The sequence below is a fragment of the Hemicordylus capensis genome, chromosome 5, assembly GCF_027244095.1.
Source record: "Hemicordylus capensis ecotype Gifberg chromosome 5, rHemCap1.1.pri, whole genome shotgun sequence".
In the NCBI taxonomy this organism is placed as follows: Eukaryota; Metazoa; Chordata; class Lepidosauria; order Squamata; family Cordylidae; genus Hemicordylus; species Hemicordylus capensis.
In genome coordinates, this window is record NC_069661.1 from 97,591,879 (window position 1) to 97,617,729 (window position 25,851).

The following is a 25,851-nucleotide window of genomic DNA, read 5'->3' on the forward strand; positions in this document are numbered from 1 at the left end:
CTAAAGGTCCAACATGGCTACCTATGGTTTTTGTGAACGGAAGAGATTCAACTTGACACACAACTTCCAGTGGCAACTGTAGTGATCTCCTGATGCTTTTAGGAGAGGCATTGCAGTTCAGCTACTGCTGATTACACAAACCTTGCCTCAGCACTGACTCATGGTAAACACATAACATGGTCAAGATCTCAGTATTAATATCAAGCACTAGTTTTAAATGTTATTTATTGCTGGACAGTACAACTAGCCCTGGAGAGTAAATGCACCTGGAGGGTAGTCTGCAGTGCATCCTTCTCCACTGCCAGATTCAACAAAAGGGTGCTTGACCTCCACAGAGCATGTGACTTTTCCAAAACAAATAACGTAGCAACTTATAATAGAGTACTTGTGTGTATTTCAGTCAGCATGTGCAATGGATTCCTCTAACAAATTATGAGCAAAGACTGAATGGTGTGGTTCTAGAATTCAGCAACAATATGTTCCTTTCTTAATATATATACATTTCTTCCATTCCTTTGCCCTTTTAAGCACAGCAGTGAAAGTGAGGAAGTACAGTAAGTTATGGAATAGCGTTATCATGTCATGTCTTGTCTTACATCTTGTCTTATGATGTAACCATAAGGTTTGAAAGCCTGGGATAGCATTCTCAAAACGAAGGGCGGTGGGATTCAATTTCATTTTTAAAAAGAAACTTTTAAAAAACAAACCTTAACGTAATTGTTTCTTTCTTTAAAGTAGTTATTTTTACAAGTTATTTCTTCTTTTAAGTTGCTAAATCTGTCTAGTTAAAGCAGGAAGGGTGAGAGACTACTTTCCTGCCAGAGGCAATCAGACTGAACAAAGCTTTCAGATCACAGGACATCATATAAAGCTCAATATAGTTTCTTTTTTTATGGAGGCAGTTCATACATCCTCTGGTGTTAGGGCCACCACATTTGATTATAAAACACTGAATGGCTTGCAGCAGTGTCCATAAACTGATTCCACTGAGAAACATTTATGTCTGAGGTAATGTAAGGTGATAAGAAGATTTTAGTCTGTGGCATTATGGCACATCCATATATGCAAATCACTGCTAAATACTACAGTTATAATGTAACGAGCAGGCACGTGAGTACAAGCCCTCACTGAGTGATCAACTGTATATGAGCAGTGTAAATGTCTGTACATGCCTAGTTCTCATGCAGTGGGCTGGGAGTGGGGAGGGTGGCAGGGATTGGATTATGTCCCATGCATAATTTCTGGGGGAGGGAAAGGGACAGGGTTTAAGTCTGTCTGGAAGCACCATCCTCTGATCTCATTCCTGATGGAGGGGGACTCTATGTAGTTAGTGGTGAAGGAATTGCACTCTGCACCTGCCGAGGCATCTGTTCATTATATTGGAAAGCCCCAATGATCCTGGCACTAAAGCCATGCTTATGCCTATTGAGGTCGGTGGGGAAGGATACATAACATAGCAGTTTTCATCTGTGCTGTTCAGAATATTTGCCAGTCAGGAAGATGATTTTGCATGTACATACCTTGAATTCTCTACACTTGATTAATAATGATATTTGTTTGTTAAATTTATACCCCACTCTTTCTGATAGGCTCAGAGTGGCTTACAGTATTTTTAAAATTATAACAATAATGATGATGGTCATATTGCTATTTATCTATCATTTTTCAACCAAAAAAGTTTGCAGAGAGGTTTAGGAAGGAAGGAAAAGTTGTTTCCCTGTCCTAAAGTGGCTCACAGTCTAAAAAGAAACACAAAGGAACCAGCAATAGCAACTGAGAGATACACTATGCTGGGCTAAACAGAGAGTTGCTATTCCCCTGCTAAACGTAAGAGAATCGTCACTTTAAATTATGCCTCTTAGCTGTGTGCACTTGATTGGCGGCAGCAGAATGTGTGAACGAAGTCCCTTTAAAGACACGACGTGCCTTAGAGACAATGTGAGAGTTTTGAAAGGGGTGTGTGTGTTTCCATTCCACACGAAAGTCGTAACTTGATGCCTGCATGTATGTGTGAAAGTATTGCAGTTTTGAATGCTGGAGAAATGTTCTACAGAGGCGCTTCCTGGATGAACTGAGTCCAACGCAACAGATGCTCACTTCTCGTGTTTAAGTCCTAAAAATGTGTGACGGTGAAGCCTGCCTGACCCTTGGGAAAACCACGCAGAGCAACTCTGCCACTCTCTTCAGTGCCACTTGACCCCTAAGGCTGTCCTAGCGACTGGGTCCGCCTCTCCTCTTCCACGCATCTGCATTGGCTGTTGCGCAGGCCCGCTCCCCGAGAGGAGAACCGGCGGTTGGCTCATGGCGGTGCCACTAATCAGTGCTGACCTTCCCTTTTCCCGTCGCTGTCAAAGTTGATCATCGGGCGCTGCACTGCAATGGAGAGAAGGGAAGAGGAGCAACAGCACCCGCCGCGAGGGAAGGAGAAGGAGGAGGAAGACGAAGGAGAAGGGGGGGATTGAGATTAGTTCCGTCCCGGCTGGTGGAAGCACAGAGGCGCTGCTGATCTGCTCAGATCTCTGAGAGCCGGGCTTGCTCGGTGTGTGCTAAGCAAATACACTGAGCAGAAGAAATGCTCCCGTTGCTGCGCTGCTGAGAGGACCTCTCTGGCTCCTGGACTGGTCTGGGAGAGACAGAAGCAGGCAGAGTAGGAGGCAGACAGACCCCGGAGTGAGTGGATGCCCCCCTCGCTGCTTCTGATCCTGCAAAGCTGGTGGGGGGGACTGAGAAGCTGTTCTCTCCCCTCCCTCATTCCTCCTCGCCGCAGACGCCCTCCGATCCTAAGAGCCTTCATTGCTCTCTTTCCCGTTCAGTTCTCAACGGCCACCCACCCACCCCTCACAGCCTCTTCCCGGTCCTCACACCATGACCATCTCGGTTTTCACCTTATAAAGATGGCGGTGTGGGATCACTGCAACCTTTAGACTCATGACTGTCAGAAATATCGCCTCCATTTGTAATATGGTGAGTAGTACTTGGCCTGTCTGACCTGCCTGGGGGCTTAAAGCAGGAGATTTCGGGGGGGGGGCTGGGATGGAGAGGAGGAGACCAGAAGATCACCCACTCGCCTCCATCACACCACAGGCGGGGATATCAGAATAAAGGGGTGGGAAGAGCGGAGGAGAGCTAGCCGCCTTCCCAGATTCTGGTGACAGCATCTCTCAGTTACCAGAGTTTTAGCCTGCAATCCCGCCTTACTTAGCAGTGCTTACGGCCCCTCTAAACAGAAAGCGACTTACTTCGGAGTAACCATGCATAGGATCGGACTAGACGTTTAGAGGGGGAAGCTGCTGAGGTTTGGGAATACTGGAGGACCTTTCTAATTATGCTGTGGGCGGTGCGGTACGAAGGCACTGAAAACGCTGGGGTAATCGGAAGTCCAAGCAAGGCCGTTTCACCTAGGAGTACACGGATATCTGGGGATACGACAGAGATCCGGTTAGCAGGAGGGATTTCTTTTTCAAATATGCAAACATGCTGGGCGGGTTTAAGGGTTAAACATGTGATTCCGGACTGGGCCGCTCCATTACTTGAGGAAGCACCTACTGCAGAATAAGCTTCTGATTAAATGATCTTTAGCTTTCGGTGGGTAAGATGGCCTTCTGCCCACCTCTCTCTGTTTAGCGACATTATTATCTGGAGCTCAATGCAAGGCTTGGCTCTATTTTACTCTTATAGAAATGTGTACCAAGAGCTCCCCCCTACCTGCTGCTGTTTAAATTAAGGTTGAAGTTTATGTCTCAGTTTTAAACTTCTGGCCTCAGTGGGTCAAGAATTTTCCAAACTTCCACACACAGCCCTTCCTAAGAGTTGAGATTCTCTGAACTGACTGCTAAATGCCAAAAATACTGGGGCCTTTCACACGATTGCACGGGCTGGTGGGTGGGCGGGGGGGGGAAGGCAGGGTTAAGCCTACCCTGCAGACGATCCCGGACTGACCCCAGCCATGCCTCTGTGCACATGATCACCACACGGTGGTGACCAGTGTGGCATTCTGGAGGCCGGGGGAATTCCACAATGCACTGCGTGACAAGTGTGGTGCATTGGGGGATCCCCTTAGGGGACAGGCACTCTAGGCACCCGTCTCTGTGTCAGCGCAGGCTGCAAACATGATCCCTGAGCCTAGATCAGGCCTGCTCAACTTCGGCCCTCCTGCAGGTGTTGGCCTACAATTCCCATAATCCCTGGCTATTGGCTACTGTGGCTGGGCATAATGGGAATTGTAGTCCAAAAACAGCTGGGGGGCCTAAGTTGAGCAGCCCTGGCCTAGATTAATGGATTGCTTGCACTGTTAACCCTGGCTAAAAGCTGGGCTTAAAAGCTGGGTTTGGTGCTGCGGCAGTGCCGGGATCCACTTGGATCCTGGGAGTTCTCATGGGCAGCCAAGCCTAGTTGTGGCTGCTCATGAGAACAGCCTCACTGAATTGTCTAAGGGGGAATCACAGGAGAATAGCTTGGAGGTTGCCAGGGTGAGACCGATTGTGGGAGCCCTTGTATCTTTTTAGTAAAGTGCAAAATTCTGCTCGGAAGGGGGAACTGAGTGGAGCATTAAGCAGGGACGGTCATGGGATGAGATGCTGACTTGAGCATCTGCTTGTGCATCTATCAGTTGCTGATGGTGTGAGCAACCCCTGTCCTAGATATACCCCACAAGTTGCTATGCTGACACAGAAGTGTTTAGAATGGAGTGCATCAATAGAAACACAAGCACAATGTCACAGAAGATGATGGTGCACCAACCAGCCTTGCAGCTGGTGTCAGAGAATCATTGAATGCTTATTACCCGAGCGGTGTAAGACTATAATATTCCAGCTGTGTGCTCCACTGTAGGCCCAAGGGAGAAGAATAGATCTGAGGATTTTCATTACAGAGTGTACTTGATTTGAAAAATCAGACTATGTATTTAACTACCAGATGGTGTCCAGCTTTGAGTGATTCACTTCTGAAAACGTGGGCTTCGAAATGGTATTTATTTTCTATGTCATTTATTTTTGTTGACTTAAGCAACTGAGATAGCACATGGTGTTGTTAAGCAGCGAACTGACTCTGGTTTCCTACCTTTACTTTGAAAACCAGTCAAGTGTAGTAGCAGAATACATGGTTTGGGACATCAGCTCTGAATTCATAAAGCAACACACACACACACACACACACACACCCCTCTACAGAACAAATTCACATGCAACACTTTCCTAATTTTTGGCAGTTGTGTGAATCACAGTTGCACCTGGAAAGTATAATGATAACAATCCTTTGTGTCTATATAGCACTGCTCTTACAGGTTCAAAATGCTTGCATCTATTAGCTCAGTAATCCTTAGAACAACTTTGTAAGGCTACCTAACATAATTGCCCTCATATGGTGAATCAGAAACTGAGGTTGAAAGAGAGGCCTTGCTCCCATATTGTGTTCAATGCATATGTGTACAGTGTACCCATGGACAGATCTCTTCTTATCCACATGCATTCATGTACAGTAGGCCACTTCCTATCTACACCCTGTATTTGAGGAGGCCTGCACCTTGGTTCACTTTTAAAATCAATGCATGTGCAGTAATTCACACAAAAATGTGTAGATGTGTGCAGAGTCCTGTATGCACATGCAATGGCATGTCTTGCCTAAAGACTCCCAAAGAGCTCACTGTGGAACTGTCTGACCACATTCTCTTAACTACTCTTAACCACTTTGTGACCTAGCTTTATCCCAATCCTCATTTTATGTATTGATCTATGAACTGGGGTTGTTTTCTGGAGTTCTATATTTCAGTGGTCTTTTTTGCAGGAGTTCCACATTTTGTGCTCGAAATAATCATAATAGTGAGGCTCTACACATGATTGGTGTGTAGAGCCAGGAGGGGGTTGGCGGGGAGAGTGGGTCGAGCCCTCTCTCCCCTCACATGAGCACTGATCAAGCCCTGGGCGGCCGGATCGGCCACCCACATGATTACCAGCTCTGTCATGGAGCCGGTAGGGGCGGCAGGGATCGGGGGCCTCCTGGCCCCCAGAACTCCCAGATGCCCTATGCAAGTGTGCAGGGCATTCTGGGGAGACCCCCGAGGCCAGGAGGCTTGTTGTAGCCTCCCAGTCAGGGGTCTCCTCATGAGTCGCCACAGCTCACGATCACAGAAGTGGTTTGGCGGGCTAGCCACCGTTGAACCACCGGGCTCACCTGCGAGCCTGGTGTTCTCACAGTGGAGGGGAACCGAGCTGGTCTCTCTTAGCCCAGTTTTCCTCCATTGTGTGAATAGCCTCAGTGTATGCAGAACCCAGCCAGCAGTCGGAGGGCATTTTTACAAGCAAAAAAAAGTGATTTTGCATCTCTCTCATGCATTTGGGCCATGTGAAAATGTTGCTAATGCAGGAGAGAGTGCAGAAGAGAAATCAGTGTACAATATCCCCCATGTCATTGTTAATGATTGTATTGCACACTGATGTGAAGAAAATCCAAGTTAAGCCTTGTGTTTAAAAATGCGGAGCCTGGCTAGATCTCTGGCTAGTAGATGCTGCTATGCTAACCCCTTACTGCTTTGGTGAAGGGGCTCTCACCCACACAGAAGTGAAATAAAGGAGGTTAGTCTGTCCTTTCAGTAAAGATGGAGTCATAGTTGCTCACAGACTCTTTCTAACCCAGCTTCAAGAGGTAGGGTCAGCCTCTTGAAACTGCCTGGATGAGGCACAATTTGCTAGGGGAAGAAGAGCCTGCTGTTTCCTGAGCCAGGTTTCTCAGCATGATCTGTAATTCTCTACCAAATTTTGAGAAATTGCCATGGGAGACACAAGCTCATTACTTACTTGTGTGTGTGTGTCCTATAGCTGATCTGCATGTTTCAATACAGCACACTGTACAGCCTTTCTGGAATTGTATCACTTCAGAACGCAGCTGAAGGATTGCATTTTTATTTATTATTTATCCTATTTTTGAATGGTTTCTCCTTGTAAAAATTCCCTGGGTGTTTTGTACACAGCAGGCTTTACTGCAGGTTTACTGTGAGGCTTAACTGTGAGTTCAAAGTTGCAAAACCCCCCACAAAAAACCAAAAAAAACCCACCCAACACAAAAATTGGATTTTTTTTACCCTGGATATAAACCGGGCTACACTCTAATATGCAATGAAAAACCCAAATCGTGTGTGAAGTGCTCCCCGATAGCTCGTGGGGACTTTGGGGTAAATCTGGCTGATATGTGAACACATACCCTCCATTCCGGAGGAGATGAGAGCTAAAAGCCCTGTGTGAAAAATGCCCTTATCAGCTTGTCACTATTGTTTGCTCTGACTGGATGAATCTTCTGAATACTGAGCTAGAAGGACCAATGGTCTGACTCAGCTGATGGCAGCTTCCTTTCTTGCTGCTCACACTGCAGGAGATGGGATTAAAGAGTGTTTTGCCCCATTGTGCCACACATTGAGAGAAAAGTGGCTGAAGCACATCATTGTGTATGTGTGCGCATGCATGTACCCACACAAGGGATCCTGGGGATCCGTAATATTGGAGGTCAGATGGGCAGCATTTGGGGATCAGATATGAACAGGGGCGTAGCTAGCCTGCCGGCGGCCTGTGTGTGGCCGCGGCGGGTGCCCCGATAGCCCCGCCCCCGCATCTGCCGTCAGATGCAGGGGGCATGGTCTGGCTCCTGAACGGAGCCTTGAGGCTCCATTCGGGAGAAGCAGCTTAACTGCCGAAGGGGCCATGTGGCCCCTTCGGCAGTTAAAAAAAGTTAAAAAGTTAATGTTTAAAAAGTAAAAAAGTTTAAAAAGTTAAAAAAGTTAAAAAAAGACATGGGGGGCGTGTCAGGGCTGCTAATGGCGGCTCCTGATTGGGTGCGGCTCAGGTTCTTTGAACCTGTTCGCGCAATTATAGCTACGCCCCTGGATATGAACCCTGGGTTTTTAGTTTCCTACTGCCTAATTTAGGATTTCCAAAGTCTTCATTCAAAATATTTTCTTCCTGAATGATAAAAAGTAACCCATGAAATTCATCAGTTTGATGATAGGTGAAAAATACCCAATTTAATATCTGAAGTCATTCCTTAGAACACTTTATTGTTTTAGTTTATATTTTCCCCCTTATTTTCAGGTTCTGCAAGAGCAGTTCCATGCAGTCGCCATCTTCCCTCCATGTGGTGACCCAGCATGCCCTTTGCTGGTGATGTCACATCCACCATTCATCAGCACTGGAGAATGGAGCCTGCCTATAGGGTAAGGCAGTGGTTCTCAACTGTGGGGTCATGACCCCACCAGGGCTACCAGCATTTTTGTTTTGTTTTTTGAGGGCATTGAGAGTTGCGAGCATGCTCCCCTTCTCTTGTCTCCAATATTCCACTGAAATATTTTATTGCCAGAAGCACCCCTCCAAAAACATGTGCCAAGATTCTCCGTGACAACTCTGAAGAAGTTGGATGATTTGGAGACACATGAACTAAAAATATTTGAGAATCCCTGCAGTAGGTGATCATCTGTGTTTCCTTCCCGAGTGTGGTTGCCTCAGTGCAATATGGTTTCCTAAAAGTTGTATTTCTTTTTTGCATGCCCTCTAGGTCAGAAAGGCAGGACTATTGCCCAGAAATATTTATGAAACCATGGAGTATTTGGGAGGAAACCTAGAATGAATGACCTGTCTTCCTCCATAGGCAGGCTTCCTGGTGAATGGTGGTTCTGATCATCTGCAGAATACATGATAGGACATTGCATGAAGAGAAGCTGGAGATTGTTAGAAGAGTTTAAAATAGCATGATGACATCTTCAGGACTCCCTATTCTTCCCTTCCTTTGTTAGCATTTATACTGCCGTGTCTCCACAGTGTAGTTCTTCATATGGGAGCAGAAAAGAAGAATGTCTGAGAGACTTGTAAGGGAGCAGGGGCTTATCTTTCTTCACCCCTCAGAATAATTACACCTCATTGTATCCCTTGTGGTTCCTCGACTTTGCTTCTGTTTCCTTTCCTCTGTAATTAACTAATTTACTGCAAGTTTTCTCATTTTCTGTCTCATGCTGGGCATGACTATTCTATGCCTCCTCATGGACAGCTAGAGCAAAGGCATATATATGTTTGTAGAATGGTGGGGCTGGTTGGGAAGTGTCCTCCTCCTCCTCACTAAGTTCAATACCAATGTACCCTTTCTTCTCCAGGAGTGAACATACAGAGCTGCTCTCCAGAATTTCAGGCAGCTTTTCCAGCCCTACTTCAGACTGAGCAAAATAGGTGCTCTGCCACTGCGCATGACCCTTCCCCAGATGGAGTTGTGGGAAGAAGAAGAAACAATTCTGCACATTGGCAGTAGAAGCCAGTAGGGATGGTCAAAACATTTTGAGCTCAAAATGGGCTGTTTTGAGTGTTCTGAGCTTGAAACAAAACATCCTTAAAATAAAGGATCTGTTTCGGTCTTAAAACAGAACAATCCCATTTTGAGTCAAAACATTTCAAATGTTTTGAGCACCATTTTGGAGGGCTGTTTTCCCAGGGAGAGCTGGTCTATCGATTGGGGTTGGCTGTTAGACCAGTCCTCTGCTGCCAATGGAGGTGGGTAGATCAGCCTCTACCCTGGACTTAGCATGTTGGCCCACCTCAGTCAGCAAACTGGTCTGCCTGCCACGTGAGGTGGGTAGACCAGGCCTCTGAGGTGGGCTGACCTGCTGTCTGGAGCAGAGGTCTGCCCACTGACCCCAATCTGTAGACCAGCTCTCCCCAGAAAAACAGCCCTCCAAAATGGCTCTCGAAACACTAGAAACATTTGAAGTTTGTTTTGTTGAAACATCCAGCTTGGCTGCTGTCCTGACAACATGTTTTGAGCATTTTGTTTCGAGCTCGAAATGAAATGCAAAATTGTTTCATGCACATAGGAAGCCAGTTGTGCAATGCAATTAGTCAGCCTAGATGGTGTCTTACCTTCCCACCTAGGCCTTGGAGCAATTTTGCAACTGTTATTGAAATGTTTTCATTTTTTTATGAATTTATAAATGGATATGTGTATCTGGGAGACTCCCCTGCCTAAAAAAGTGAGCAACCCCCGTGAAGCATGGGGGAGGAGCAGGATTGGTGTCTAAGCTGGCACTTGAGTTGGCAGAACACACATCTGTTGTGCAAACTGAGAAGACCTGCTCCGATGGTTGGTCAACAACCTGCGATTCTTTTAAAATATTGAGTCTGTGTTCACTCTAAGATTTTATGAGCGATTCAAATGTGACATAACTTCTAAATGGAAAGCACTTCCTTGCAGAACAGTATGCAATCAGCAGGTAGATGAAATCCATGATCTACCTTGATCATGGTTCTTGATCATGATCCATGGTTCTTTGCAAATGTGAGTACTTGGGAAATGTGGATAATCAGTTTCCTAGCATATATGTGCAGCCGAATGCACACATATGTGTTCTCAACTAGAGAGGTAGTCTAGTGATTTAAAATAATGAGCTGTGAGCTAAAAAGGCCTGAGCTTAAATCTCACCTCATCCATAGAACTTATTGACTAGCTGTAAGCAAGCCACTATGTCTCAACATTTCAGCCCCTTTCCCCTCCTCACAGTCTGTGATGTGCTGATGATTCTATTGCTAACCTTACAGAGCTGCTATAAAGATTACTTAAATACTGGGCTTGTTTTCATGATGGCAAAATTGATCTGAGCAGCAGCAGGAGCTGTACACACTTCCAAAAAGTGATCATGTCTGAGAGGGAAGTTCTGGCCCAGGAAGTGATCATCTGCAAGGTGCAATCACAGTTTGGCCCCGCACCAAACCACTGCACATCAGATCTAAGACTGCCAATGCCAGCTTGGAGCAGCTCCCAACTACGATCACACCTCACAGACAATTACTTCCCAGTCCTCCAACCAGCATTTCCCCCTTGCACGTGACCACTTTTTTGGAGCACGCACAGCTCCTGCATCTTAGCTAGCCACTCCTAGGACTAACTTTGTGATCATGAGAACAAGCCCACTATGTGCCAAGTGCACCTAAGAAGAGTATTGCAATATTATAGTGTGCAGTTTGGTGACAGAAGATCTACACAGAGGCCATCTTCACACAACCCAAGTGATCGTTGTTAAGGGGTTAACTACAATTGGTTAGCTGGGCATGCTCCTGTGGAACACGACATGAGAACTCATTCATTAGTGCCAATTGTAGTCCTGCTGCTGTGGTTAACTCAGATTAAGCTATGAATTCTTTCATTGGCCATACTGGTTTGATGGCAGACTGGGAGCAGACTGCTATTTGAAAGATGTTGCTCTTTTGGGTCTCTGATCCAAAATCCAGCAAGCTAGGTACAACATAATGCTCCAATCATTTTCTAGTTCGGAGAATTTTGTTCTAAGTTATTTTAGTTCCGTGTGTGTGTGTGTGTGTGTGTGTGTGTGTGTGTGTGTGAGAGAGAGAGAGAGAGAGAGAGAGAGAGAGAGATTTCTTTGTTTCATTGACTTTTTAAAAAATCAACCTATTGTAAAACATTTATATACTATTATAGGTGTTGGATATCTTGGAGGATGCATATCCTTCTATTGATTTTTCTTTTGCTTCATTTGGAAACATCTATGCTCTCATTTTTAACTGAAATGAATACTGTAAACTGAGAATTAAACTGTGAAATTAGCCAGATCAAATGTAGTTAGTCAGAAGCATAGGGAGAATGCTTGTTTTGATTTCATTCGCTGCCTGAGGGTATAAATTCCCCCTGATTTTGAATCCTGATGAAGTTCGGGGTTCAGATAATTCCTGAGATAGCAGATTCAATGAGAGATTGTGGAGTTTGAGGATGAAGATCTCAACTCCAGGATTTTTTAAAACAAATCATTTATTTACATTAAGTAACTGAAAAGTTTGCAGATTTTTTAAAGTGAACATTTTCATGTCAAGAAAACTTGGTTTGAAGTTCCCTAGACAAAGCAAAGAAAATATTGTTTGGCATGTGTTGTCCACTTTGGACCTGGACTCAGTGGGGTAGGCCATTGAAAAAATGAGATTACAAGTTTATGTTGACTTGTGATGATGTCAGCAAAGCAAAAAGTTTGATCTTCCATTAGACCGGAGACCTGTCCATTTAAGAACCAAATGAGTGACCTCATAGTCATCTCAACTAACTGTGGTGAGCTAATTGGAATGGGGCAGGAGACACATGGAATCATCTAATGAGATGGGGAAAATAGATGGCCAGATTCATACTGGAAGGGCACATTACTCCAGAGTAGTGGGAGCCAAGGAAGCAGGTGAGCCAAGCTGATAGCTTGCAACATTTCACAAAGGGAAACAGGGGCACACTTGTAACAGCCAATTCTCGTACCAAGGATTACTGTTCAAGCCTCTCCCCCACCACACTATTATACATTTCCTGAAGGCAGGATTCCTTGATATGCCGTGTGCTGCACAGTTCCTTAGTATTGGGCACCCATTGACATGCAGGCACACTAAAGACACAGTACATTTACCTATCCAATTAGAGATTTAATTTCTAGAGATTCTGGGGAGGGAGCTAGATCCTGGCAATGCTAGCAACTTCTATGAAAAATAAGGCCAGGGGCAAACTAGGAACAGTGATTGACCAGGAACAGATTACAGAAAATAGGGACTGTACCTGGTAAATATGGACCATTCGAGCATATGTGAAACACACCCTCTTCAGGGCTGGGTTCTGATGACAAATATGCCATTTACCCAATAGATGAGTCTTGACTACTAAATTATTATTTAGAAGCTGTATTCATGGCGTCCAGATGAAACAAGATTTCTTTTGTGCTATCGATTGTTTACAAATTGTATCCATTCTTAAATTCTTATAGCCTTATTTTGCAAAATCTCTAAAAGGAAAGCAAATAAGCAAACTGTTTCATGATACTCTGGAATGTGGGCCTGCAGATGTGCTGTCAGTTCCTGAGGTTCCTGAAATCCGCTGCAGTACATTTCTCTCCATCACACATACTGCAGTCTTCCAATTCCGCTTCAGACTCTCTGAATTAACTCTCTGCTGCAGAGAGGGAATCTCATCCTGCTATAATCTGGCTTTTGTTCCTCACCTCACCCCTCCCCAGGATCCTGAACAATAGCAAATCATGAGTTCAATGCAAAATTTTGACATGTCGTAATAGCTTCTGATGGGTGCTTTCCAGATTACACACTGTTCAGCTGTAAAATGCTTTGGCTTGGCAGGATCGTTTTGAAAACATAAATAGCTTGTGCAACCCTCCTACAATAGGGAAACAGAGCTCTCTCTCTCTCTCTCTCTCTCTCTCTCTCTCTCTCTCTCTCTCTCTCTCTCTGCAATGCACATGTAACTTTGTAGGACTAAAACGCAAGGATCAAATCCAAAAGAAGGCATTGGAAATGTGAATGGCACAGCGCAGGGACTGCGATGTCGTAACACAGGCAGTACAGAAGCACACTTAGTGGACAGTAGTGACACCATTGTAGCGTGTAATTTGGAAAGCGCCATGGTGTCACATACATTATAGTTACTTGGGATACTGTTAACAATGCCTGTCAGTCCCTGTGGTGAGGATCTGTAGTCTGAATAAATCCCAAAGTGAATTGGATTCTATGCCTTGTGTTGGTGGGGATGAAAATAAAATGGTCTGATTTGGGGTTCTTATACATAGACTGCCTGAAGGTCCATATAAGCAGAGCTCCCAGAGCTTTAAGAGACCCGGTGCAATTAGGGTAATATGCACTCCTATGTGAAACACCCTCCCATCAGGCATTCCATTTCAGATATGTGTGGAAGGGCTTCCCAACAAAGTTTAAAGGCCCATTCTTGGATACATTCAAAAGTAAATGGTTAAAGGAAGACGAAAGAAGCAGAATATATTAAGAGCAACATTAGTGCTTATTGTCTATTCCTCACAACCACAGTAGCAATATTGCATTTGCAACATAGGAAAGGCATCTTTTGAAAGGGAGGAGTTGGTTTTGGCATGCATACCTGGTACACAGACACATGTAATTCTTTGTAGCAATAGAACCAGAGCACAGAATCACCGCTTCTCCTTTGTGGTTGAAAAAATGGCAAGTCAAGGCTTCTGAAATAGCAGAAGCAGCACAATTTTTCATGAGTTACACTGATCACAGGAGCAGACCACTTGGATGAGCCATTATTTGCACTGGCAAACTGGCTTCAGTAACATGTGCATAGGCTATAAACAAACTGCTGTTGGATCTTCATATGACTGATGTACCAATTACAAAAATCAACAACATTGTTAGAGTAAACTGTGATTCAAGGAACTAGAGGCGATTGAATGAACTGTGAACCCAAAGAGAGAAACTGCAGAAAATGCAAGACTAGCAAGCAAATCTTTGAGGGATGTGTGTGTGTGTGTGCATGTGTCAAAGTGTATTCACTTCAGAAAATATGAGAGAGAGGCGGGGGAGTTGTAGTCTCCTGGAAGAAAATGTAAACTCAGACAACAGAGTCTGACATTGCAACTGGCAACAAGGAAGTAGAATGAGAATAGAGGGAGCTGCAGGGCCAGTGAGGCTGCCGCTTGGAATTTTAAGAGAGTTAACAACATGGAAGAAAAGGAGGCTGACCTACATCTTGGCAACTAGCAAGTTAGCTAATGGCAGCGTGACATAATTGAGAGAGGAGAAGAGGACAAGGGTGAGAAACTCCAGTCCTCAGGCTGAGTGCAAATGATTATTTCTGAAGATAACTGGGTGCTGGTGTGATTCAGAGTTGATATTTTTTTAAGCATGGAAATATAATGGAGAGGTGGGCATTGCACACATTAACTGCTATTGGAGAGTGAACATGGACAACCTGATGGTTTTGAGTGGAGTCTCTCACCCCAGGGTAGCTTTTATTAACCTGCTAAGGAGAATCTTGCTGCTGTACATCAGGTGCAGGATGTCTAGTAAAATGGTATTCTGTACATGTGAATACAATTACAGTCACTCCCCCCACCCCCGCCATATAGCTGAGTGGAGCAGTAAAACTGCTTTGCAGTGTGGTCTGCTCAATTCTGGTTTAGTCACTTTTAAGGGGAACCAAAGAAAGAAAGCTCTGGTGGGGCACTGCTGAAAAAGAGAACATTTTGTCTTGCCCAATCGTTTTTTTAAAAGGACTACCTATGGAGATTTGTAGGCATGGCCTCGGGCTCCGGAGAGCCTGAGTGAACTGTCCCCTGTCATTTCAGGCAGCACTTGCTGCCTGACAACATCTATTTCCCTTTCCCTCCCTTGGAGGGAGAGAAAGGGAAATAAAAGGTTGTCAGACCGCAAATGCTGCCTATAAAGGACAGGAGAGAGCTCGCTTGGGGCTCTCCGGAGCTTGGGTGTGGGCAGGGGGAGTTCACTCGGAGTTCTTCCACAGCCCAAGCCACACTCCCCTGTGGGCTTAGTTGGCTCTTTCCATTGGCAGCCTGGGTTCTTTGAACCCATTCACACAATGGTGGCTCCACCCCTGGTTTTAATTCCCCCCTCCTTATGAATGCACTATATGTCAGTATTGTGTTTGAACTGTGGAGCAAGGAACACATGTTGTTTCCCCCATTTTGTTTGTGAATGGTCAAGAAGCTGGGTGAATCCATTGGAGCTTGTGTTGTCTTTTTTTCTTTTCTTTTGCCTTTTTTTGCAAATGGTCTCTGGCCCAGATCTGTGGGTTTGTGGTGAATGATAAAGAAGATGTATGGATCCTTTCTGGGTTGTGTAGTCTCCCTTCCATCCTGCCCCTGAAATGCACTCTGGCCCAGACCTGTTGGTTTGTGGTGATCATCATCATCACCATCACCATCACCACCACTATTATTAAGAATGTTTATATACTGCTTTTCAACAAAGGTTCTCAAAGCAGTTTACATCTGCTTTGAAAGAGGATACTTATTTTGCAGGGTCTCTCCCGCCCCCCGCCAAGCTCATTAGGACCACCAGGGTCCAAAACTACCTAGCTGAAGCCCTGGTCTGAATAGGGTTCATATTGTATCTCTTTGTGGACTGGATTGTAAGATAAATAAACAGACAGATAAGAAAACAAGTATTTAAATGTAGCAGCTGCTGCATGGAGCTCCTTCATGAGTGTGAGCTTTTCAATAGCACAGCTCTCAACACAGCATCTTATCTAAATCGACCTGCTCTAAAAATGCAAACTGGGAAAGCTTTTTATAATATATTCAGATGCCTGCTTTTGAGGAAAGACCTTGTGAATGACAAAAAATTCAGGAGTGGCCCAGCACAGCCTTACCTTCTTAGTAATATGCAAAAGGGTAAGCCTTTTCTGCTCCATGTGCTTAGAAAAAGACACACCGGGGCATTTTCTGCATTACACGCTGCAACAGTTTTGCAATGTGTGTGCTAAGTGCCCCTCCGTATTGCCCATGTTTTGACATCACGGTCTCTGCGCTGTCAGCAAGGTGCCGTTCATATTTCTGATGCCTTGTTTCAGGTTTTATTGATGCATTGTAGCCCTATAACATTGTATATGTGTTGCCGGAAAGTAGTTATATTTTTCCATTGTAGGAGGCTTGCCCCATAGTTTATGCATTGCAGTGTGGTGTGGTGTGGTGTGGACGGTTCAAATCACAGTGCAACGATTTCTTGATTTTTACAGCCCCTTTCCATCTCGTGCACAAGAAATAATTTTTTTAAAAAATTTCCACCAGGGTTTTTGCACAAAGGTGCAACTCGATTCTCATCTGCTTTTGGCTTTTGATTTCGATCACATTTGCTTTTGTTTTTTCAGACTTATTTTTTAGACATGTTTCCTCCTTTTGTGCATGTTGTGGGTTGGCTGGATCGTTCAACAGATCGAGGATCTGTTGATATGTAAGGGCATGTGTTTTTAAAATATGTATATTTGCGCTCTGTTTCATTGCCTGGTGCTCTTGCTTACACAAGCAGAAGAAGAAGAACAGAAGAAGCTGCACCTCCCCCTGCTTCCCCCTTTCCATTCATGAAATAATTTTTCTTGTGCAGTCCCCTTTTAATTTGCGACTTTGGCCAGAGACTCATACTAGTGCAGCTGAGCAGATTTATGAATCTAGCCTTCACCCTTTCTCGTTCACTTTTACTGAAGAAGAAGCCCATTGAACAGAATCATTTACTTCTGTGCAATCCCATTTGTTTACTGAAAGGCAATGGACTCCCCCCCCCACCTTGTTTACTGCAAGGAAGCCCATGAATCGTTTACCAGCAAGCCTGCAAACTGTTCTCAATGCCCTGTGGTGTGGAGGGCTCATTCCGCAGTTCAAGGATTTGTTAGGATCTAGAGCCCCTTTCCATATATGATTTTTTTAAAAAAACCTTTTGCTTGGGTTCTTGCAGAAGAGGCAATCAAGGAATTGTAGTTTGCGCCATGATGCTCCCCCTAGTGGTGGCTTTGTGCAAAACCACCTAGAGATTTAAAAACACACACACACACACACACACACACACACACACACACACACACAAAGATCACCATGTCATCCCCCTTTGCGACCCCATTGGAGGAGGAGTGAATGCAATTCAGGTGGAATATGGACACCCCCTGCCCGGAAAACCCACTGCAGTGGTGGGAATTTGAATGGCCACAACCCTGTCACTCGGGCGTAACTACAATTAGGCAAGGGGAGGCGGTTGTCTGGGGCCCCCCACGCCTCAAGGGCCCCCCCAGAGGCAAGTCACATGACTCCCCAACACCTGGCAAGCTTCCTTCATTATTCTGAATGATCCTTCCTTTGTATTTCTTCCTTCTCTCTGCCTCCCTCCCTGCCTCCCTCCTTGTAGGCTCCTCCTCCTTCCTCGTTCAGCTGCCCTTCTCTGACGTTGGTTACCGGCTTTTGGCAGGGTTGCCTTTTATGGGAAGGGGGCCGGGGCAGCCGAAAAGGAGGAAAACCAGGCACTGGGGGCAGCGCAGCCTCCCCTCTGTGAAAAGGCTCTCGACCCACCACCACCACCACCACCGCTCATTCCTTCCAGGGCAAAGCGTCTGCAAGGGGCGGGGGGCTGGGTCCTGAATGAATCCTCTCTATTTTCCTTCCTGCCTGCCTCTCTCTGGAGTCCCTGGATCCCCTTTTCCTCCCCACCTCGCCCTCCCAAGTTTTCTTCATCACACACTCATTCATTCTCCGTCCCCTCCTGCCTTCCCTTCCCTTCCGAGGCAGCGTGAACGCAGATTTGAATAGAACGTTTTTTCGCCGTGGAAAGGGCATCGGGGCTGGGCGACTTCTGGCTTGCCTGCTCGAAAGAGAACTTGTTTGGGAAGCTGCTTTCAAGAGCCTGCCCTGCTTTGAGTGGCATCGCCTCCCTGGCAAACACTGAGGAGGCTTGTTACGCGCCTGTGTGTGTATATGCAGGCGCAAGAGAGAGAGCTGGCTGGCTGCTCAGTCACAGAGAGGTGTGTTTATGTCTGAGGAAAGAGAAAATACTAGCTGGGGAGTGTGTGTGGCAGGGGGATAGGAATTAAAGGCAGACTGGCTGAGGGAAACAGCTCCGTATGGTGTCAAAACTTCTTGCAGCCGCACTCCACCTGGGTTGACAGGGTGGGGATTCACAAAGGCAACAACCCTCCTTTTTAATTTTTGCAGCCTCTCTTCCTCAGACAGACACCTGAGCGGCCGTAGCTTTTGCCCACCTCCTCCCTCGCTTTGTCCTGCCGAGGCCGCTGCAGGCGAGGAGGGCAGAGCAGTTGCCTAAACTCAGGGGCGTAGCTAGGGGAGAGGGGGCCTGTGTTCATCCCTCTCTCGGGCGGCCCCCCAGAGTGAGGGAGACAATGAAGAAAATAGGGAGTGATGGAGCTGGAGGGCCCTCAGGAGCTGGGGGCCCATGTTCTTTGAACACTTTCGTTCAATTATAGCTACGCCCCTGCCTGAACTCCCACGCAAGTGAGGCAAGCCCAGTAGCTGCAGGTTCCCCGGCAGGGCAGCTCTCCTGTAGACCTAAAACTAGAGTGTGCAGTCAGTGGCCAGCTTACAAAATGTCTTTACGGTTCCTCCACCACCCCACACCCCGCCGCCTCCAAGAATGTTTGGATAATGCAACCGACTCCCCATGTTGCTGCTTCAATGCTGGCTTGTGCTGCTGATGAAGAAAAATGTTTCCTTCTATTTGTCAAGGTTATCCAATTGCGGTGAAGGAGAGGAAAGCAGTGGGGGGGCATTTTAAAATCTCGTCTCTGGGCCCCCTCCAACCTTGCTACGCCCCTGCTGTCACTATGCATTGAAAGACACACTGAGAAATGCTGTACTCGTGGTTTCAAGCTGCTGCCTCATACCGTTGCATTTTACAACACTGTAACCGACAGAAATCTTGTAGTCTGGAAAACACCCTGGCCCACACTTTTGTTAATCAATCAATCAATCAATCAATCCCGCCCCCCGCCCCCCCGCATGGGAAATCAATCAAAACTCCTGTGTCATAAGAACAGCCCTGCTGGATCAGGCCCTAGGCCCGTCCAGTCAGAACTAGGAAATTGCAGTGGTAGGACTGGACTGTCACAGGTGCTTGGAGACTGTTTTATGTATTGTTACCATTATGTATCTAATGTATATACCTCCAGATTCTGTATGGGTTAGTGCAACTTACAGTAGTCATAATAAACAATTCGACAATTTAAAAGAGTAATTCAGTAATAAGCTTCAAGACACGGGTTGCGCTCACTGTTCCCGCTAAGGCGTGAGCATTTGCACGCGCTCACACATTTTCGGATGTCTGCTCAGTTAATTTTAGATCCTGCTCAGGTTGAATCAGGAAGGCCCCATTCTGAATTCACGTGCACACACATTGCATTGATACTGCCGCCCAGAACAAAACTCATTCCGCACACAGAGGAACAAAATTAGAGAGAACACTGGTTGTGCTATATTTTTATTTCCGTACAGCACCTTGCTGTTTGAGGTGCTTAACTACTAATAATAGTGCACAGTGCTAGTTCCCACGCTCACCCCCACACTTCCAAAGTGCAGGCACTTTTGCATGAGAGCACAAATGCTTCGGAGCTCTCTCAGCACTCCAGAAGCACTCTTAGCCCATAATACATGTCCCCGACTCCCAGGGATGTGTTTTCAGTCTAACAGGACACTTCCAGGGTGCTGAGAGAACTCTGAAATATTTGCACTCTTGTGCAAAAGTGCCTTCACCTTGGAAGTGTGGGGGTGAATATGGGGTCTAGTGCTGCATGCGTGCTAGTGTTTGCAGACACCATTATTCAGGATGTCAGTCAACATTTATTATTGTTAAATTAAATTATTCGTAATACAACACAACAATGCACATTGCTAGTACTAGATACAATTTATGAACAATTAAAGTAATTTTCATTAAAACATAAATCAATCAGATCATTTATAAAGTCATTAGAAAAGGGAGCATTAATAACAATTACCAAATCTATCTATCTCCAGTTCTTCCTTTGCTGCTCCCCCCTCCCTAATTTGTGAGCCCTGCTAAAAGTAGCATTATAATGCTTTCTTAATCTAAATAGTCTGATGCTCAAATGGGTTTCCACAGATTTCCATAGTGACTACTGAACATATTCTCTTTCACACTTTCATAGGTATTTTAATCAGGGCCTTCTAATCTTGTCTCAAAGAGGGAAAAGAAATAAGTATGGGAGAGATGCTCCTCTGGAATAAAAGTACCCTTAGGCTATCACCAGTACTGTAGATTGGCTCAGGAAACCAGTGCAGTTTCTGCAGAATTGACTACATCTTGTCAGCCCATGCTTGTCAAGCGAGCTAGTGTGGTGTTGCAGTTAAGAGTGTAGCACTAGGAGCCAGGTTCAAATCCCCACTCAACCATGAAGGTCATTGGCTGACCTGGGGGACCGGGTCAGCCAATGACTCGGTTACACTGACCCGGTTACACTGTCATCTCTCAGTGTAACCTAACTTGTAGGTTTAATATGAGGATAAAATAGAGGGCGGGAAGAACCTTTCTGAGTTTCTTGGAAGAAAGGCAAGATATCAGTGCCTGTCAATTCATCAGTTGGGTTTTTGTTTTGTTTTTTGCATTGGCCAAACCTTCTGTATACCTCAGGGGCAGTCCTATTCAGAGGGTTGATTTGGCCACCTTTTGTTACAGAAGTGGTATAGAGCCAGTGTGTGCAAGCTGAACATTCTGGTGCAGCAGAACTTCCCAGCCATGGAGGGAAGTTCGTAGGGATGTGCACGAAATGTTTTGGTGCCTCTTTAGAAACACACCGAAACAATTCAGGTTGCCGCAGCCTAAATGAGCGGTAGCTTTTAGGAGCAGGTACGCAGGTCCTTACCTGCACCTCCACTGCCCCACCACCACCCCAGCTGCAGTGCTGTGCTGCTCAAAAGGCCGCACATGATGGCTGCTTCCCTGTTCCCAGCAGCCTACATGTGGCATTGGCATGCACATGGTGTCTGTGCATGTGTAGGTGCCATTTGTGTGGTCAGCAGCACCATTTGTTTATGGCACCTTTTGCATGGTCAAGAACACCATGCTGACCATGCAAATGGTGCCCGCACATGCGCAGACACCATATGCATGCCAACGCCACATGCAGGTTGGTGGGAAGAGGTGCATGCAGCTGTGTGCTGCCTTTTGAGCAGCACAGCACCGCGACCGGAACGGCAGTGGGTGGTGGAGGACCTGTATAAGGTCAGGACCTCACTCTCTGCCCCCTTCACCCCACCTGCCCAAAACATTTCAAGCACATCCCTAGAAGTTAGTCCATATGACTCTGCAACACCACATGAGGCCCAAGATATCTGTTGCGGGTGGCGGGGGGACGGGACTCTGTAATACCTGATCCTCCCTGAGATGCAAATGAAGCAATTTTGAGTAGACATTCACTGAAGCCAAGCCAGAGAAGAACAGAAGTCGCCCACAATGGTTCACTGTTGTGCTGCATGGCTTCCCATCACCCAGTTCTCTTTGGGAAGGGCTCAGGTGGCCTGAAGAAATTCAATACAACACATTGTTTTCCCTGGGATGGTATATGCAAAATCTTTTGTAGCCTAGGGTTGAAAAATAGGGGAAATGTTCTGACAGCAACATGAAACTATAAAGAGCCTTGTATTACTGGCTGCCAACTGCAAGCTAGTTGATTTCCTTTTAAAGCCTGCAAGCTCTCCACAATTATCTTTTCCAATTTTCATTCAGCTGTTCCCACTCTGAAAGGTTTTGTTTACTGAGGGGGTGGGGAATGAAGGTTACTATACTAATCTAGGCAAGAGAAAAATAGCCCTTCAGTACCCCTTTCCCAGCCTTCACAAATCAGACAAGTAGAAAGAATGATAAGAAAACATTAGATTAGACTGCAAAACTAATTTAAACAGGATGACATCCGAAAGACTGGAGACTGTTTATTTTGGAAATTTATTCTATCTGGGAAACAGACTATGACAGGTTAATGGATGTAGGGTGAGAGAGTTCATTGGCGATCCATTCCAATTTCATGTGTCAAAGAATGGATCCTGCACACTGCTTTTAATTTAAAAACAATGGGACTTGAATGTGTTTCACTGTATCTGGATAGCAGACTTTTTTTTAAAAGCCAAAACTTTAGGGTTGTATTCTGAGTTGTTGAAGGACCAGGGCTTTCATCAAAAGCATGGTAGCCTGAAAACCAGGGCTGTATGCGTTATAAGGTGACTAAAGCAGAGGTCCTCAAATGTGCCCCTGCCCGATGTTGTTGGACTACAAATCCTATCATCTCCAGCCACAATGGAGATGATGGGATTTGTATTCCCACAACATCTGGGGGCCCAAATTTGAGAACCCCTGGACTAAAAGCTCTACAGACAAACTACATGCCACAGAACGTTTGAGAGGGCCTGGCCTTTCAGACAGTCTGTCACCCTCTGGTCAGCATTTAGTATGGAAGAGAATAACTGGCCATTTATTTTCCTTAGGGCACCAATGCCTCTGCTCTGGAAAAAGACATTGGACCAGAGCAATTTCCAATCAATGAACACTACTTTGGACTGGTCAATGTAAGTATTACTAGACTCAGAAAATACTCTGGATTGCTTGTCACTAATCTGAAAGTATGTTGTTAGGGTGGTTGGGGGCATAGCCTAAACACTTTCCTGATGGAAGAGACAAGCCTTGTGGCTTTCACACTGTTCCTCCACCAGTCATGTGGCTCATTTGCTGGAGGAGGAAGAGGCAAGACTCTCATTTTGCCCAACAGCAGGTGGGAGAAGGAAGTGGACTGCGGGAGGAACAGGGCAGAAGAAATTATACCTGCACTGACCTTCCCTGCAAGACTGTTAAAGAGAGGAGGGTGGGTCTCTAGGCTCACTGTCAATTAATTTGGTATATTGTATATATGTTTAAGGATCTTTACTGTCTTCTGACAACCACATTTTCCCATTCACTTTTGGCAATTAAGTGATAACATCTTCACAGAAAGCCCCATTGTTGCTCCTCCTTCAAATAAAAACTGCATTATTTTTCTAGTGGTAAAAGCTACTGCTGAGGGAGATGTTTGTGCCTAAATAATTTTAAACACATCCAGGAATAATCAGAAGTGCTCCCTTGCTTTGAGTAAAGCTCAGACTACTTATTTTATCTGTGCATCTGGGAGTGTTTGACACTTGCCTGAAAAGAGAGAAAATGCTAGTCAACATATCACTCTCATGATGATAATTTAGTTATTCATATCTAAAATAGAGTCTTGCTTTCAACAGAGTCCTTGCCATGGATTTCAGGTGAAGAAAAATACTGTGGCCCTTTAAGACAAACATGGAATATTCATTCTGAAGTGGTGATTCTCACCTGATTGGTGGAATCTAGCAGGCTTACTGCTTGGCCAGTTTTGTTGTAGTCATCCTACAGCATTTTAAAAATCTTTAGTTCCATCTCAGAATTAAAGAGTATGAAATCTTAGTTAACAATGGCCTTTTGTTTTTCATGTTTTATGGTTGACCTTTACATGTGCAGTGGGGTCCTGATGGAGAGCCCTGATTGCCACGAAAAAGCCCATGCCCCATGCCCGTGCCAAATCCCACATGTCTCAAGAGATTGAATAGATAGGTTTCGTCCAGGTGATCAAAGGCCTTCTCTGTCTTGCATAAGAGCACTATCAATGGAGATCCTTCTGTTCTGCAGAAGTGCAAAGCATTTTGAGTCCACCTTCCATTATTCACTAATGTCCCTGTGGAATAAAACTCTCTGGTCAGTTTTCATGTATGTCCCTATGATTTTGTTAGGTAGCCATAAATGAAGTTGATTTGTTTTTTTAAATTGTTATTTTTATCTTTTTGCATCAAGGAGATTGGTCTGTAGGACTCTACCACAGTATAATTATTTCCAGGTTCAGGAAAAACTATTATTCTGCCTGTTGGAATAATGCCGTCTTGTAAGATCTCATTGCATACCACTGCCAAAAGCTGGGAGAAGATCTCCTGGTACTTTTTGAAGAATTCCACTGGGAAGCCATCTCTCCGAGTAATAGAATTATAGAGTTGGAAGGGACCTTGGAGTCCAACTGCCTTCCATCTTCTAGTCCCCCTTTGGAGTCCAACCTTTGAGTTTAACCCCCTACTCAGTGCAGGAAATTGTTATAGTCTCCCTGACAGAAAGCTGTGCAGCCTGTATTTTTTCAAATACAAAAGAGGTTTTAAAAGGACAGCCCACTACCGTATGAGGCTGTCAAACAGCTCTTTCAGTTCAGAAATTGCTCCTAATTTCTAGTCTGAATCTGCTTCCTTGTGATTTCAATGCACTGGTTCTAATCCTACCTTCAGGAGCAACAGAGAACAAGTCGGCTCTTCTTTTAATGCAACAATCCTTCAGATATTTGAAGACCGCTATTATAAATCCCCCTAGTCTTCTCTGGGCTAAACACACCCAACTCCTTCAACTGCTCCTTACAGAACTTGGTTTCCAGACCTTTCACCATCTTTGTTGCCTCCCTCTGAACCTGTTCCAGTTTATCAGTAGAATTTGCTGCTCAGAATTGGACACGGTATTCTGAGTGAGGTTTGACCAGCACAGAATGGAGTGGAACTATCGCTGCTTGTGAGCTGGACACTATTCCTCTGTTTATATTGATATTGTATTAGCATTTTTAGCAGCTGTGGCACACTGTTGGCTCATGTTCAGCTTGTGATTCTGTGCTTAGACACCAAGATCCTTTTTACATGTAGTGCTGCCAAGCCAGCTCTCTCCATCCTATACTTGTGCATTTGCTCACCTTAATGTGGACTTTATGCTTATCTCAATTGAACTTCCATATAGTTTGTTTTGGCCCAGTGTCTGAGCCTGTCAAGATGAGTTTGAATCTTGATTCTCTCTTCTAAGGTGTTAGTTACCCCACCCCCCGTTTTGTGTCATTTGCAGATTTAATGTGCATCCCCTCTACTCCCTCATTCAAGTCATTTATAAACATGTTGGACAGCACAGGTCCCCTGTGACACTCTACTCAATACTTCCCATTCCGGGGGTGGGGGTGTTGTTTTGAAATGGTGGATGATGACAATGACAATGACAATGATTGATATAGGGCCCCTGTAAATATGGCACTTTGCAAAGAATAGGTTTTGTCACCAAACTTTATCAGTGCCACATTTCCAGAGGCTCTTTTCTTAGAAAGGAGGCCTAGCAAGGAGTGCGTTTGCCATTACTTCTGTTTCATGAAAAAATAGGTGCAGTTATAAAAGTGATTTCTGGCTGTCTGGTTTTCAAGAGATCTAGTTTCAAAGTACTCTTGACTTCTATATACCCACCCCCCACCCACATTTTTGTGTGTCTGTATTACAGTCCCCCTCCCAAATGCACATCCTCTCTTTTTCTCATTGCTTCTTAATGAATCACACATTTGTCCATTTGATCCTTTTAATACTAAGTTTAGGAATCACTGGAATAGAAGCACAGTTTATATTAAAAACAGCTGATGCTGAACACTAAAACAGTGTGGAGAAACCTGTTTAACATTGTGTTGTACTTCTTATTCCTAACTGAAGATTAATACTTTGTAGCT

At 45.1% G+C, this 25,851-nt stretch overlaps 1 protein-coding gene across 5 annotated transcripts in view; it reads left to right on the plus strand.

Annotated features, from left to right (window-relative positions):
- The first annotated feature begins 1,973 nt into the window (after nucleotides 1–1,973).
- The window catches only part of USP46 (ubiquitin specific peptidase 46), a 47,044-nt gene continuing 23,166 nt past the window's right edge, over nucleotides 1,974–25,851 (plus strand). For 2 of the 5 annotated variants that reach the window (XR_008308500.1, XM_053255487.1), the window contains exons 1-3: nucleotides 1,980–2,964; nucleotides 8,076–8,197; nucleotides 22,778–22,858. Coding sequence is in view for 3 of the 5 variants with exons in the window: in XM_053255487.1 (XP_053111462.1) it covers nucleotides 8,132–8,197; nucleotides 22,778–22,858 (147 nt within the window). In the remaining 2 variants the exon portion in view is untranslated. Of the gene's footprint in view, nucleotides 2,965–8,075; nucleotides 8,198–22,777; nucleotides 22,859–25,851 lie in introns of those variants that run through there. The other 3 variants (XM_053255489.1, XM_053255488.1, XM_053255490.1) reach the window with 3 other exon arrangements.